Consider the following 15,151-nt stretch of genomic DNA (forward strand, 5'->3'; position numbering starts at 1 on the left):
TATAATTTAACATTTAATAATTGCAAATATATTTATTACAATTTACAGATTAGTTGTTATATACACAAATATAATTTTAACTATAAAATCCCAACACACTAGTTACATTTAAATCATTGATCTGTAGAAGCCAATTTAGAGTCTTCTAGTCCCCTAACTTTACCTTCCTTAAATTACACAAAAATAAAATCTGATAGTTTTGATTTCAAGTCAAAGATGAAGAGGTGTTACATTTTATTACTCAGAAATGGAACTTTTACCTGTCTGTACAAAGCCTTTTACATGCTACATTGACACTTAAAGCACCATTAATAAGACTTTAAATGTGTAAAATGTTTAATTAAAACCTCCAAAGATTTTCTCTTTAAGATTATGGGGGTTTAACTTTGTTCTAACTAGAATTGGGATGAAACAAGAATTTTGCTTTTTTCTCCTTCAGTCCAACTTTAAAATAGTCCTTTCTGTCCTTCTTATCAACTTCGATCACTTCTTCCAAGGAGGTTAGTACATGAAAGACCTCTTAATCAAGCTTTCACATATTTGGTAGTGAGGTTAGAATCCCATGGGGAACAATTTTCCAAAATCCAATGAAAGATGTCTCATTATTTTCAAATACACAGAGGTGCTAGGTTTCAGAAACAGAAAACACACCGTAAGTCTTGGAAATAAAATGTTTTAGCTTGGTTTTAAAAGAATGCCTATTATGTTGTCAAAAGGCTTTTTTCAAGGCAAATGATGCCTGCTTGCCAATCGACATCACTGTTGCTTGAAACTAGCCTGTTTTCATGTTATTAGATCATCCTGTAAATGTGCTCCCTATGATTACCTAAAGTGGAGGTGCACAAAACACACAGAATAAGGGCTCTGCAAAAACTTGACCAGCTTTTATAGTGTTGCATTCTCAATGTGTTTAATTATGAATATATAAACAGTGGAGACAGTTCGTAGAACCAGATAGAAATAAAATAATGACCAGGTAGATTGTAAACTGAGGTAGTAACCCTGTAAGCACTTCTGATGAAAAATTCATTCCCACACTTAAATAAGTTCAAAACTAAGAGGTCACCTATTCTACTTATGTCTTCCATTACCTGTGACAGGAAGCACACGGAATGAAAGCAGACCACTGAAGAGTTAACAACCCCTCAGCCTAACTTATGTGTACCTTGTAAAGCTAAACACAAATAAACCAAACACAAGCAGTCAATGCGAAGACTTCAATTCAAAGTAAGCTTTGGGCTTAAGACTTTGTAGTCATTAATCCATACCTCTATCCTTTCCTGAAAGTAAAGGCCTTGCCATTACTTCTCTCCTTATTAAACAGGACACAATAAACCTGGATACTGACTGAAGTTTATATGTAACATTTCAAACGTGAAAATTCAGAACTGCCCATTTCCAATTTTACAGTGGGATCCTGACAGGTTTTAAAAGTGACAGTGCTGAGGCATGATATTCGTTAACACTGGTTTTCTATTGAGAACATATACATCAGAACCAAATTGCTCTGAGATGTCTCCTATTTTCTTTCTAGGAAATTGTTAGGCTTTTAAGTTTAAAAAATAAATGATTATGATGTAATTATTACTTTCCAGAGTGTTCTGCAACAACTTCAACCTGTTAAGAGATACAAAGAACTATATTAAACTGGGAACTACAATAACATGTACAGAACCCTCTCCAAAGAACAGTTTCCAAAGAAATTAAATACGTTAGACGTTAAAATTTGGTAGAAAGATGCAGCTTTCCCAAAGTAGTAAAGTACTGCACATACGGGTTTTGTGGCAATCCTTGGAAATATCCTAGGTATAACTTAATGTAGAAACAAAAGGTTAACACACATTTTCAACCCAAGTCATTTTTACAAGAAAAAAAAAGTGACACAAAATACTGTACTTTAAGCTGGTAGCATACACAAGGTTATTTTTCAGCCTAAGGTAGATAGGCCAAATCATTGAAATAAAAAAATATAGAAAAACATAAAAGCCCATTAACTTCTGAATTTTGGGAAAGAAACAAGAGCCCAAAGTTTTCAGATAGGCACACATAATTTAGATTAGAAATGAAAATGGGCTTTAAGCCCTATAAATATTGTTTTCCAAGAAAATAAGTTTTGAAAGTGCAAAATGACAACTCAAAAAGGTCCCCTTTTCACCTCATGCATGCAAAGGACATTTAAAAGCACATCCAACTAAATCAAAAAAGGGAGCATTCGAAATTACACTAGTTCATCCTTCATTATCAGGGCTGGTTTCAAACCTGAATGTTTCTGAGTGGGATATGTTGGAAAAAAAAAAAAAATTGATCCAAGTTACATTTCCTCTAAAAAAAAAAAAAATCAAAGGACAGCTGCCAAGATTTGTTTTTAAAAGACACCTCTCAGGTGAGAGGTAGTGTATGCTAGGACTACAGGCTGCCAACTCATCTTAACATTGCTTGAAAACATTAAGTCCTTTGAAGCATGTTCCCTGGAGTCTATTAAACATTCTTTCTCTGTGCTCAAATGTCAAGCAATATCCAATAGCATCTTCTGTTTCTTGAATTCGTTTCTGGAACCTGCATCCATCCCTTGCAAATTCTTCCCATGGTCCTTTGCGATCCTCATCATCACTTATATAATACTCAGTAACTTCTTCAAGGAAGGTTACCTACAAAAACAAAGACTAATTTTAATACCTCTCTAGGATCTTACAATTAGCATTGAGGTCAATAACCCTTTATGCTACCAATTCTTTCAGAATATAGAATATCTTACTATTCCCAACTAAGAATAACGTCTTGTTCTTAGGAATATTTGGTTCCAGCTATATCTGAAGTTAAAAAAAAAAAAAAAAAAAAGTTCTGTCACACCTGTAATCCCAGCACTTTGGGAGGCAGAGGCAGGCGGATCACCTGAGGTCAGAAGTTCAAGACCAGCCTGATCAACATGGCGAAACCTTGTCTCTACTAAAAATACAAAAAAATTAGCCAGGCATGGTGGCGCATGCCTGTAATCCCAGCCACTCAGGAGGCTGAGGCAGGAGAACAGCTTGAATCTGGGAAGTGGAGGTTGCAGTGAGCCGAGATCGCGCCACTGTACTCCAGCCTGGGCAACAAGAGCAAAATTCTGTCTCAAAAAAAGAAAAGTCCTGATTAGATGGCATTTGGATAAAACAGTGAACAAATGTCACTTAAATATTTCATATAGAGACCTATATCTTTCATTTATATATATATCCTTCATTTATCTATATCTGCATAATACACACACACAGTCGTCTGCCTCCACGCATCCCCCTCCAGCCCTTGGCTTTTGGTGTTAATAAAATGAATCCAGATGGGGAATTGAATTTTTCATGCTGTTATTAACCCCTGCTATTTTTTAATCCTTAGGGAAATACAGTTCTGTGATATTCTTCCCTCAAAATGATAAGCAAAATATTTCTGAAAATAACCACCATATCCCCGGAGGTCACTGTTTTTATCATTGCATAAAGGCTTTAACAATATTTTTGCTTACTTCTATTCTTTTTCCTTTTAGAAAATGTTTTCACTTTCCAACTTTTAAATCAACATGTAGTACTATTTTTGTATCATTACTTTGGCAATAACAATACACAAGACAAAAAGTTACTTAGTAAACAAAGTACAACAAAATTAGTATTTTTAATGCTGTGTTACTCTAAAAAACTTTGTAGTTAAGATTTCAAAAACCTTTGTATTCAATATGCTATCCTATATATGAAATTCTGATTCTAATATACATAATGACATGTAATGAATGAATCCCTACTCATTACTACTTAATCACACTTAATTTCTAATGAAGTTTCTTTCTAAGCTGTCGAACTCCAAAAGCAAATACTCGCTTTAAAGTATGTTTAATAGTTACATCAGCTAACCCCACTGTGGCCTATTACTTTCATTCCCTTTACATCAGGCCAAGGGATGCCCCTGAGGACAATCAGCAGGTATGTAACACCTTACTAGTGATTGCATTCTAGTCTTGAATACTACTCATTCATTATGTCATTAAGGTACAGTGTTTATCATATACCAGCTCTTTTCAAAGAGCTTCACATTTTTATCCCATTTAATCCTCACATTAACCCTATGAGGTACGGATCATTATACAGATAAGAAAACAGAGGTAGAAGGGTTTTTTAGACTCACTACCCATCATCCTATATACTCCATATATTCCATACACCATACTCCATATATACCAATGACAGGTAGTCAAAGGCTGTCAAATAATTCTATCATATTCAGACATAATCATTTATAAATTCTGCTTCTAGTTCACAGTCAATAGTATCATCTACTCCACTCATTTCATTTTATTCAATGAGCAAGCTAAAATTAGACATGAGACTGGCCTGAGATCTCTCAATAAGAGCCAGCATTTAAAGGCAAGGCAATAAATTCTGAATTTTATTTACTTGTCTCATTTAAATCTTGCAATAACTTGTACAATAGATATTATTATTTTTGCCATCAAGTAAGAGAGAATTGAGGTCATGAGAGTCAAGTAACTTGCCAGGTCTGGCTGCCTTCCAAATCTCTCCACCTTAACCACTGAGGAGTAGAGAACACGGGGCTCCAGCTGCCAAGTGCTCATTCCATTACCCCACTTTGTTTCTTATCTATTCATTCTAAATAGGTCATTTTGTCAAGGGCCCCTTAAAAGGACAGAGAAATGGCATTTACACAGTGTGAACTAAAATTTAATTTTTAACATGACTTATTCTGCCCTAAAGGTAAGACGTAAGATTATCACCATTTGGAGATATTTTCTACCCAGGAATAATTTCGAAGTATTAAGCTGGCCATTTGGAGCCAAGAGATTATGGCACTGTCCATCTGAAACTCCCCAGTGCGGCGGAAGCTGAGGTCAATAATAACTCACCCACTATCTTCTCTTTTCAAGTAACGGCATAGGAAACTAAAAAAACTTTCCCTCTACAATAGACACCTTTCAGTTTGCGGAGAGTTCAATTAATAACTTTAGTTAAATCAACTCTTAAGAAAAACAAACCAACTCAAAAGACTCCCAAAATAAGGTTAACCTGAAATTAGCCTGGGAATAGGAAGCAACTAGTCAAGATAAACCAAGTGGCCACTACTGCTTTTATTAATATTAACTATAGCTGACCACTGATAACTAGCACTGCATTCCTAAGAAAAGGCAATATACCATTTCCTGTATTGGCTTTGACTTTCCATTAAAATCATGTAACGTCAAAACCACTGAAATTACTATTTTCTTTCATGGCAAATTGGACCAGATAAATCTGACTTGCTACTTCACATCATCATCTCTTTGGGTTGTAATGGACAGGAATGAAGACACTGTCGTTATATGCAAACAAAATATTAAGTGTTTGCAAACAACATACATTTAAAATCATTTTAAAACTCTATGGCTGTAACAGGACCTTTTCAATCTCTAGAAAAATTAAATCGTGTATACACAAAGTTTAATAGTCCATTAAAAAGTGTGAAAAGTTGAAGCTTGTAAGGAAACAGTCCAGAACTACCAACCCAAAGAAAATTGGCACTTTCCTGCTAACATCTACACGCTGGTATGTTCGTTGTGGACAGCAACAGTGTGCATGGGGGTGGGGAGTGAGGGAGAGGAGAAGGGTCATTTACATATTTCTCAATCCAAGTATATGAATTTAGAGGTCTTCCTCAAAAACACATGCACTAAGCCTCCAAAGTCATGCTGCTACATTTAACCATATCAAAACAGTCAGAACATATCAGGCATGTTAAAAGACAAGAAACAGACCTTTTTTCTTTTGAGACGTGTGTGTCTTCCTCCAGAAAAAACGTCACGCTGTACCGAGTCTGGACATTCACTTTCTTGGCTCCCCAACAGCTGCACCTTACAAGAAAGTAAGGTGTGACACTCAGAAATGGCCACAATGGACTCAGATGGGGTCTTTGAGTCACGACAGCCTTTCCCACTTTCCCCTGATGTCTGAAAAGGAGCCTTAAAATTTAAAGGGTTGTAAGGGTCATCAGAATGACAGAAAGAGTTCCACAGTTTGAGACTCTCTGCTTCATCTGCACTAGATTCCCAGTCATCTTCCTCCCCAGAACTATGCTCAGGGGTCTCAGGAAGGCTTCCAGACTGGGAGGAATTCTCTAGATCAGACTTGCCAGACAAATCCTTCTCTGAATCAGAAGGCTCTTCAGGAACAATTCTGGCAGCAGTCTGAATTGTTGCTGTAAAGTTCTGGGGATTATAGGGATCTACACTGTAGAAAGAGTTCCAAAGGTGAAGCCCTTCAGGGTCTTGCTCAAGGTCTGAGTCTGACAGTGAGCTATCACTATCAAAACCATCATCCTCAGCTTCCTCATCCCAATCCTCACCTTCTGGATCAGAACTTGTTTCCAGGTCACTCGATGCACCTCCCAAAATATAATCTATCAGTTTGTTACTACAAGCTGGTCTGGCAGAAATGGGAAGGTCATCTTTTAGGTATGAGTAATCAACTACCCTTATTCGGCCCTCTCCAGGCTCCTTTTCCATAGGTATCTCACAAGATGGACAGCTCTCAGAAGGGCTCTGTTCTTCCAAAGCAAGTGGAACCTCTATAGTTATTAATTCTATTTTTTCTTCAGTGGATTCCTGGGTGGTTCCAGGAATGTCTTCAGCAGCAGGAACAAACTGTGTTGCGTTATCTCTGCAGTGTTTCGAATCCATCCGGAGAAGGTTGTGTTCCTCCTCCAGGCTGTGGTAGCCATTATCCTGGTCAGGGGTGGGTAACTCTTGCCCCTTACTAGCCTGCTGAAGGAATTCCAGTCGTTTCATGCGAAGATGGTGAATTTCTGGTGGGCCTTCCGTAGAAAGAGGTGGACATCCCTGCCTCGAGGCCGGAGTGAGTTCTGCACTCAGCGGCTGGGGATCACAATGGTCCTCTCTCAGGCAGCTGCTCTCTGGCGTTAGTGTCTGGAAGCCGACTAGCTCGCCATTTCCATCACTGTTCTGATAGCTGACTTCTAGCCTAGGAAAGCAGTCCAGGTAGGAGGGACTCAGCAAATAGGATACCACATTAAAAGTGTCTATGCGTTGAATGTTTAGAGGCCCAGAGAACGAAGAGCCAAGTTCCCGGTCAGAGTACAGACGGGATTGAAGGCTACTGGGCAACAGCTCCACTCCCCCTAGCTGCTGCTCTAAGAGAAAAGCGTGTGCTGCAGGGTCCAAAGCACTTCCCTTGGCCTTAATCTCCAATTCTAAGTCTGGGGGCGAACATTGCCAGTGGATCCCCTCCTCTAGCCAATCAAGGGGACTGGTTGCCGAGGAGTCTGAGGAGTCGAGCTTCAGCGAACTCAAAGATTTCTGCGCTGTGGAGGCGGCTGGTTTCTCCCGTCCCTTCAGGGATCTGTAGACTCCAGCAAAATCTAGCCATCTGGTCGGAAACATTCCACCGAAAAGTTGGCTCCAAATTAGCACCTTCTGAAGCAATCCGGGGAGCGGCGCAAGGAGCTGGGAGAGCAGCTTCGTCCAGTAGCTGACCCGAGTCTCGGGCTGGGCAGAGGAAAGCAGTGTGGGGTCCCCGAAGCTTTCCAGGGCAAGAGGCGTCGGGAACTTAGAAGAGGCTGCTTGCGATCGCCGAGGGAAAAAGGGTGGCCAGAACCGGAAGCCCGCCTGAGGGCCAGGCCGTTTCCGCGATCCGCCTGTCTCAGGCTCCATCTCCTTTTCCTTGGCAGTTTCTCGGGTAGGGCCGCGGCGCTCAGCGGCTGGAGGTCGGACGAGATTCGGAGGAAACCTACAGAGTCTCGGCCTTGCCCAACGGTGGCGTCGGTGCTCCAGGCCGATCTCCGAGCCAGCAGAAAAGCCACAGAGGGCAGCGGATGCGGCAGCGGGCGGCAGAACACAGGGAGAAACACCCCGCGCAGTACGCGGCTCCTGATGCGACTTCCATCCTGGCGGGAAAGGACGTTCCCTAGTCGGCTCGACGCTTCAACACCATCAATAAGAGCCTGCCCACGGCCTCGGCGGTGGTTTCCTGAGTAACAGAGGGTCGAAGAACCCCTGAGCAACGCGACACCGGAAGGGCTAGGTAGGTTGGCTGGTACGGTGGAAGCGAAGCCCAAAATGGCCGCAGGGCCCGCGCGCCGGCAGGACAACCCCCCCAACCGCCGGAAAAGACGCAGGACTGCTGGCGTCTACGCCACTAGGGCCGCGCCCCCCAACGTCTCTCGCAAAGCCCCGGGGGGTGGGGCTTTCCGCCCACTTCCGTGTGGCTGCCGATTGGTCGCGCGGGATTTCCCTGTCGGCTTCCTTACTCGAGGTAGAGCCGCACGGTAGCGCCAGGTTGCATCAGCCGGCGGGATGCACGCATGCGCAGTTGTTTCTGTGTGGTCTCCTAGGCAACCGCCCCGACAGCCCTCTAGGCTAAAGGGCTTGGGTAGGAAAGGGGTTTTCAAGATAACCAGAGAATTTCCCGAAGGTGTTTTCATGGCCTAATACACAGTGACGTGTGTACAGTCATCGCCTCGTATGAAATGGGGATTAGTTCCAGGACGCCGTAGACACCAGAATCCGCAGATTCTGGTCAAGTCCCTTAGGTAAAATGGTGTAGTGTTTGCATATAACCTACATACACCTTCCCAGATACTTTAAATCATCCCCTAGATTAAGTAAATTACCTAATACAATGCAAGTGCTATGGAACTAGTTGTTATACTGTATTTATTTGTATTATGTTTTATTGTCTTTATTTTTCCCAAATATTTTCAATCCATGGAAGGTTGAATGCCCCGTGGGCCAATTGTAGGGTTATCGTAGTCCTAAATTTTTATTATTTATTTATTTATTTGAGACAGGGTCTGGCTCTGTCGCCCAGGCTGGAGTGCAGTGGTGCGATCTCGGCCCACTGCAGCCTCAACCTCCTGTGCTCCAGTGAGCCTCCCACCTCAGCCTCCTGAGGAGCTGGGATTACAGGTTCGCACCACCACGCCCAATTTTTTTTTTTTTTGAGACGGAGTCCCACTCTGTCGCCAGGCTGGAGTGCAGTGGCGCTATCTCGACTCACTGCAACCTCTGCCTCCCGGGTTCAAGCGATTCTCCTGCCTCAGCCTCCCGAGTAGCTGGTACTACAGGCGCGTGCCACCACGCCCAGTTAGTTTTTTGTATTTTTGGCAGAGACAGGGTTTCACCATGTTGGCTAGGATGGTCTCCATCTCCTGACCTTATGATCTGCCCACCTCATCCTCCCAAAGTGCTGAGATTACAGGCATGAGCTACTGTGCTCAGCCAATTTTTGCATATTTTTGTGGAGACAGGGTTTCGTCGTGTTGCCCAGGTTGGTTTCAAACTCGGCTCAAGTTATCTGTCCGCCTGGGCCTCCTAAAGTGCTGGGGTTACAGGCGTGAGCCACCGCGCCCAGCCTGACAGATATTTCAGGGTTCTCCTATTGTTGAGTACTATGTAGACGATCAACCTGAGATCTTAAGTAAAAGGTGGGCAGTGCTGCGTAAATACATGTCTGGTATGGGGCAAACTAAACTCACAGAGAAGCAGCTCAGTTCCCAGAACTATTTACTCTCTTTTATGCTTCCAAGCAGGCAACATATTCAAATGATATTTATGAATACTTCCTTAGCAACCAGAACCACCGAATACAACACCCAAAAAGGAAACGTGGACCACTATCCTTTGAAAAAAAAAAAATTGTCTGGTAATTTTAATTGCTGTATTTGATTCTCTCTTGTGAGTTTGGTCTTAGCTCATTTATTTCTGCCAAAACTGTGTAAATAGATACTCCTGAAGTCAAGTATCAATTACAGAGGGGGGGGTGACAGTTATGAGCACTAGAGACAGCAGAAAAATCTTTTAAGGAGCCAGAAGGAGACCAGCAGCTCTTCCTGCCTTACTGGGCCTATTCAAGAACAATCACTTGATTGTTTCTTTCTTTTTTTTTTTTTTTTTTTTTTTTTTTTTTTTTTCTTTTTTTTTTTTTTTTTTGTTTGTTTGTTTGTTTGAGACCGAGTCTCGCTCTGTTGCCCAGGCTGTAGTGCAGTGGCGTGATCTCCACTCACTGCAACCTCTGCCTTCCTGGGATCAAACTATTCTCCTGCCCCGGCCTCCCTAGTAGCTAGGACTATAGGCGCCTGCCACCACGCCTGTCTAACTTTTATATTTTCAGTAGAGAGGGGGTTTCACCCTGTTAGCCAGAATGGTCTCGATCTCCTGACCTCGTGATCCGCCTGCCTCAGCCTCCCAAAGTGCTGGGATTACAGGTGTGAGCCACCATGCCCGGCACAACCACTTCTTTTAGGAAGCCAAGAGGACCTCAGTTTCTGTTGTTTACCCTGTATTATTATCCCTACCTCTGGAAAATCTCAATCCTAAGAACTTCAGAAAAATGTATTAATAATAGAGGTCAGTTTCATAATAGAGATCCAAGTAGGTAAATTTGTTACCGGAAGCCTGTTTCTTGTAAAGTGAGGCTAGTAATTCCTCTTTCAATGCGTTGGTAAGAAAACTAGGTTTTCTCAATGCCTAGCCTAGACAGAGTAGGAGCACAAAGATTAGCTAATATTCTTGTATGGTTCTGCTTCACAGTCTTCAGTTGTTTCCTCATTGCCTGCAGAATAAAAGCTCTATTCAGCCTGTCCTCCCACTGTACTCTTCCAGCCTCCTCTGTCACTTGTCTTCATGCATGTTATATTCTAGGAACACTGGACTTACCTATACTCCTTGTTTCCTGCCTTTACTCATGCTGTTTCTCAGCCAAGAAAAGCTTCATCTTTCCTGTTATATACCTACTCATCCTTCAAGATCCAATTCAAATGTCAGCTTCTCCTTGAAGCCTTCGTTGACCTTTCCAGCCAGAACTAATGGATCCCTCACAGCATTTATATTATTCTGCTCTATTAGAGCACTTAACACATTGCATTACATATACCTGTAAATGTTCTCTCTTGCTGGTCCCTGAACTCCTTGAGGGCTGTGTCCAACTATCTAGCAAAGTGGTTCCCAAAGTATGGTGTGGGCACCCCTGGGAATCCTGCTTTGAAACCCTTTCAGAGAGTCCTTAGGGCCAAAAATATTTTCATAATAATTCTAAGCTTTTTTAACTCTCATTTTCTCATGCATGTACGGTGAAGTTTTCTAGAAGATACATGGTGTGTGATCTGGCAAGAGAATGAATGCAAAAACAGATAGATATGAGATTCTAGCCATTTTATATTAAGCCAGATACTAAAGACATTTGGAAGAAATGTAAGACAATGCCACTTTTCTTACTAAGCTTTTTTATGTTTTGAAAAATAATTGAACATTACCAGCCTGGGCAACATGGCGAAACCCTGTCTCTACAAAACATATAAAAATTAGCCAGCCATGATGGTGCATGCCTATGGTCCTAACTACTCAGGAGGCTGAGGTGGGAGGATTGCTCGAGTCTGGGAGGCAGAGGTTGCAGTGAGCCAAAATTGTACCACTGCACTGCAGCCTGGGCAACAGAGTGAGATCCTGCCTCAAAAAAAAAAAAAAAAAAAAAAATTAACATGTAATTGGTTTATTATTTTTAAGTGAATTTTAAAATTTTATTGTATTTTTTGTTAAAAACAGGGTTTCATATGTTGCCCAGACTGGAGTGCGGTGGGTATTCACAGGGGCAATCACAGCACGCTATGGTCTTGAACTCCTGGGGTCAAGCAGTTCTCCTGCTTCAGCCTCCCAAGTAGCTGGAACTACAGGTGCACACCACCACACCCAGCCTAAAAGAGCATTTTTCAGTTCCTCAGTTTTGAATTCATAAATAGGAAATATTGATAGATATAAACCACATAAAGGCATAAAGTTATTTGGGGTCCTTAGTAGTTTTTTTTTTTTTTTTTTTTGAGACAGGATCTTGCTGTATTGCCCAGGCTGGAGTGTGGTGCAATCACGGCTCACTGCACCCTTGATCTCCCAGGCTCAGGCAGTCCTCCCACCTCAGCCTCCCAAGTTGTTGGCATGGCAGGTGTGTACCACCACATCTGTTTTTTTTTTCATTTTATTATTATATTTTTGAGATGGAGTCTCGCTCTCTTGCCCATGCTGGAGTGCAGTGGTGCAATCTCGGCTCACTGCAAACTCTACCTCCTAGGTTCAAGCGATTCTCCTGCCTCAGCCTCCCAAGTAGCTGGGATTACAGGCACCCACCACCACGCCTGGCTAATTTTTATATTTTTTAGTAGAGACGGTTTCACCAGGTTGGCCAAGTTAGGATTTCTTTTCTTTTTAGTAGAGATGAGGTTTCGCTATGTTGCCCAGGCTGGTCTCAAACTCCTGAGCTCAAGCAATTTGCCTGCCTCAGCCTCCCAAAGTGCAGGGATTACAGGCGTCAGCCAGCACACCTGGCTGGGGCCCTCAATAATTTTTAAGAGTATAAACTTTCTCTTAGACCAAAAAGTTTAAGAACCACTGAGGTAGTATGTTAACTGGTACATAATAGGCACCCAATAAATGTTTGTTGAATGAACGGAAGAGTAATAATACTTTAAAATAATGTCATCTTCCTTAAGACCAAGCCTCTTGCATTCCACTGTCAACTTTGTCACCAACTGACACCACATACCCCTGAAAACAATTTCTTAAAACTTTCTTGAATGGAACTCCCCTTCCCCATGTAGTCATTGGATATATCATTTTTATTCTTCTTTATGTTAGAAGTTGATCTAGAGAGGGAAAATGCAATCATAAAGTATTTGGGCTAGGCATGGTGGCTCACACTTGTAATCGTAGCACTTGGGAGGTGGGCCAACTGCTTGAGCCCAAGAGTTCAAGACCAGCCTGAGTAACATATGGCAAAACGCTGTCTCTACAAAAAATTCGCCAGGTGTGGTGGTGTGCACCTGTGTTCCCAGCCACTCGGGAGGTTGAGGTGGGAGGATCACTTGAGCCCAGGAGGTTGAGGCTGCATGAGCTGAGAACATGCCACCACACTCCAGTCTGGGTGACAGAGACCCTGTCTTGAAAGAAAAAGGGATGGAAGAAAGAGAAGAAAGAAGAAAGAGGGAGGGAGGGAAGGAAGGAAGGAAAGAAAGAGAAAACAGGAAAGGAAAGGAAGAATGGAAGGAAGGGAGGAAGGGAGGAAGGGGAAGTAAGGGAAGGAGGGGGGAGGGAGGGAGGGAAAGAAAGAAAAAGAAAGAGAAAAGGAAGAAAGGAAGGAAGGAAGGAAGGGAAGAAGGAAGGAAGGGAGGGAGGGAAGGGGAAGAAGGAAAGGAAGGAAGGAGGAAGGAAGGGAGGGAGAAGGAAAGAAGGGAAGGAAGAAAGGAAAGAAAGAAAGGAAAGGAAGAACTATAGGAGGGGAGGAAAGCGGGGAGGGAAGGAGGGAGGTGAGGGGGAGAGGAGGGGAGGGAGGAGGGGAGAGGAGGGAGGAGAGGAGAGGAGAGGAGGGGAGGGGAGGGGAAGGGAGCGGGAAGGGAGTGCATGGGGGAGGGGAGAAGGCAAGAAGGGAGGGAAAGGAAAGAACCTGAGCAACAGCCTACAAATTTATGAAAAAACAGTTTAAAAATTTAAAATATTTGAGAGCTACCTCTGAGAATATGTGACTTTGCCTTGTTCGTCTCAGCTGGAAAAGTGTGACTCAGCCTTCCCAAGCCTGCGAGAGGGCAGAGGGAGGCCAGATCTGTACACAGAGATAACATGTTGCCAAGGCCGTGTGCAGGCTGGTGAAGACAAAAAGTCCTTCTGTTGGCAAGCTGACTGGCACTTTGGCCGGAAAAAATTAAAACCTCAGTTAATTCTGTTTATTTTAAAAGACTTTCCCAGGCTGAGGTAAAGGGCATATGGCTCTTGATTTTTTCAGAGTCACCACCAGCTCCAAAATCTGATATCCCAGTATCTTCCACTCTGGCTGCTGCCTCCTACCAATCCACACTGCCCTGATATCCCTATTCAGCTGCCGGTCAGCCCCTCAGAGACCACAAACCATTGCTCTTACCACTTTTTGTGATCCATCACACTCTTCATTTCCCTCCTTACTCAGCGTGAATTTCCATGATCCAGTATTAAAACTACCCCCTTGTCCTTCTACTCCCTGGCAAAACTCCAAGCCTAGTTAAATCCAACTACTCACTCATTCTCCACCTGCACCCTTGCAGCTAATCATTGCTTAAGAAGATCGCTCAGGCATGCTGAGTGACTCACTTCATACTTGTGATCACAAATCTCCTCGATGCCAGACACTCCCACCACAGTTCCCTAGAAGCTTTGCTTCTCCTACACTCTGAGACTGTCTCACAATACTTCTTTCTTCAAATTTCCAGCATTTCCCATAAACACACATTCTCAGTTTATGATCACACTCATACTTCAAGAAAAAACAGATACAACTGGACATAAATCACCTCATCTTTCCCTGACCAAATCCACTGGCATTTGGACCCACATAATCTGCCTTCAATCCTGCTACAACCCAAGAAGCCTCCTGGATGCCATCCCTCCATTTTTACTCAAGGAATAATTCTGACCTCTCTTATCCCTTCTCCCTAGTAACATACATGTTTCTCTCACTAATAGATCATTCACATTAACTTAATATCACCTATATTAAAAATAAAAAGACCACCCAGCATGGTGGCTTATGCCTGTAATCCCTACACTTTGCGGGGCCAAGGCGGGGGGCTTGAGCCGACGAGTTCAAGACCAGACTGGACAACATAGCAAGACCTTGTCTCTACAACAATTTTAAAAATTCACTGGGCTTGGTGGCTCATGCGTGTAGTCCCAGCTACTCGGGAGGTTGAGGCGGGAGGACTGCTTGAGCCAGTGAGGTTGAGGCTGCAGTGAGCCAAGAACACACCACCACCCTGCAGCCTGGGTGACAGAGCGAGACTCTGTCTCAAAAAAAGTAAATAAAAATAAAAAATAAAAATAAAAAACCCTTCCCTAGATATACACCCCTCCAAGCTTCTGTACCACCAGAGTGAAACCTGAGTTGTTGGTGCTTATGATCTCCACTTTCTCTTCACCTATACTCTCCCCAGCCTACACCAATGTGACTTTCACCCCCACCACTCATTCAGGCAGCTCTTACCAAGGTCACCAAGAACATTTTGCTATATTCACTCCTCTTGACTGTTAGGGGTTGAAGTGTGTCCCCCAAACGATAAAATCCTAACCCCCTTAGTACCTGTGAATGTGATCTTATTTGGAAATAGG

The 15,151-nt window shown here is 42.7% G+C and overlaps 1 protein-coding gene and 1 long non-coding RNA gene across 4 annotated transcripts in view; one reads left to right on the forward strand and one right to left on the reverse strand.

Annotated features, from left to right (window-relative positions):
- On the reverse strand, positions 1-8,661 carry PPP1R15B (protein phosphatase 1 regulatory subunit 15B). 2 transcript variants are annotated; one of them, XR_002725323.2, is made up of 3 exons: positions 6,361-8,661; positions 5,774-5,869; positions 2,513-2,648 (listed from the first exon to the last, which is right to left on the reverse strand). XR_002725323.2 is itself a non-coding variant. In XM_023186986.2 (2 exons), exons 1-2 carry the CDS (start codon positions 7,682-7,684, stop codon positions 2,427-2,429), a joined length of 2,133 nt encoding a protein of 710 aa, XP_023042754.1. In that variant the 5' UTR covers positions 7,685-8,661; the 3' UTR covers positions 1-2,426. The 2 variants fall into 2 exon arrangements, 1 of the variants encoding a protein (XP_023042754.1); XM_023186986.2 differs by having other exon boundaries at positions 1-2,648; positions 5,774-8,661.
- LOC111522780 overlaps positions 7,919-15,151 on the forward strand; it is a 24,171-nt gene continuing 16,938 nt past the window's right edge. For both annotated transcript variants that reach the window (XR_002725324.3, XR_004228995.1), the window contains exon 1: positions 7,919-8,054. This is a non-coding gene — a long non-coding RNA (uncharacterized LOC111522780). The remainder of the gene's footprint in view (positions 8,055-15,151) is intronic.

Source organism: Piliocolobus tephrosceles, chromosome 1 (genome assembly GCF_002776525.5).
Source record: "Piliocolobus tephrosceles isolate RC106 chromosome 1, ASM277652v3, whole genome shotgun sequence".
In the NCBI taxonomy this organism is placed as follows: domain Eukaryota; kingdom Metazoa; phylum Chordata; class Mammalia; order Primates; family Cercopithecidae; genus Piliocolobus; species Piliocolobus tephrosceles.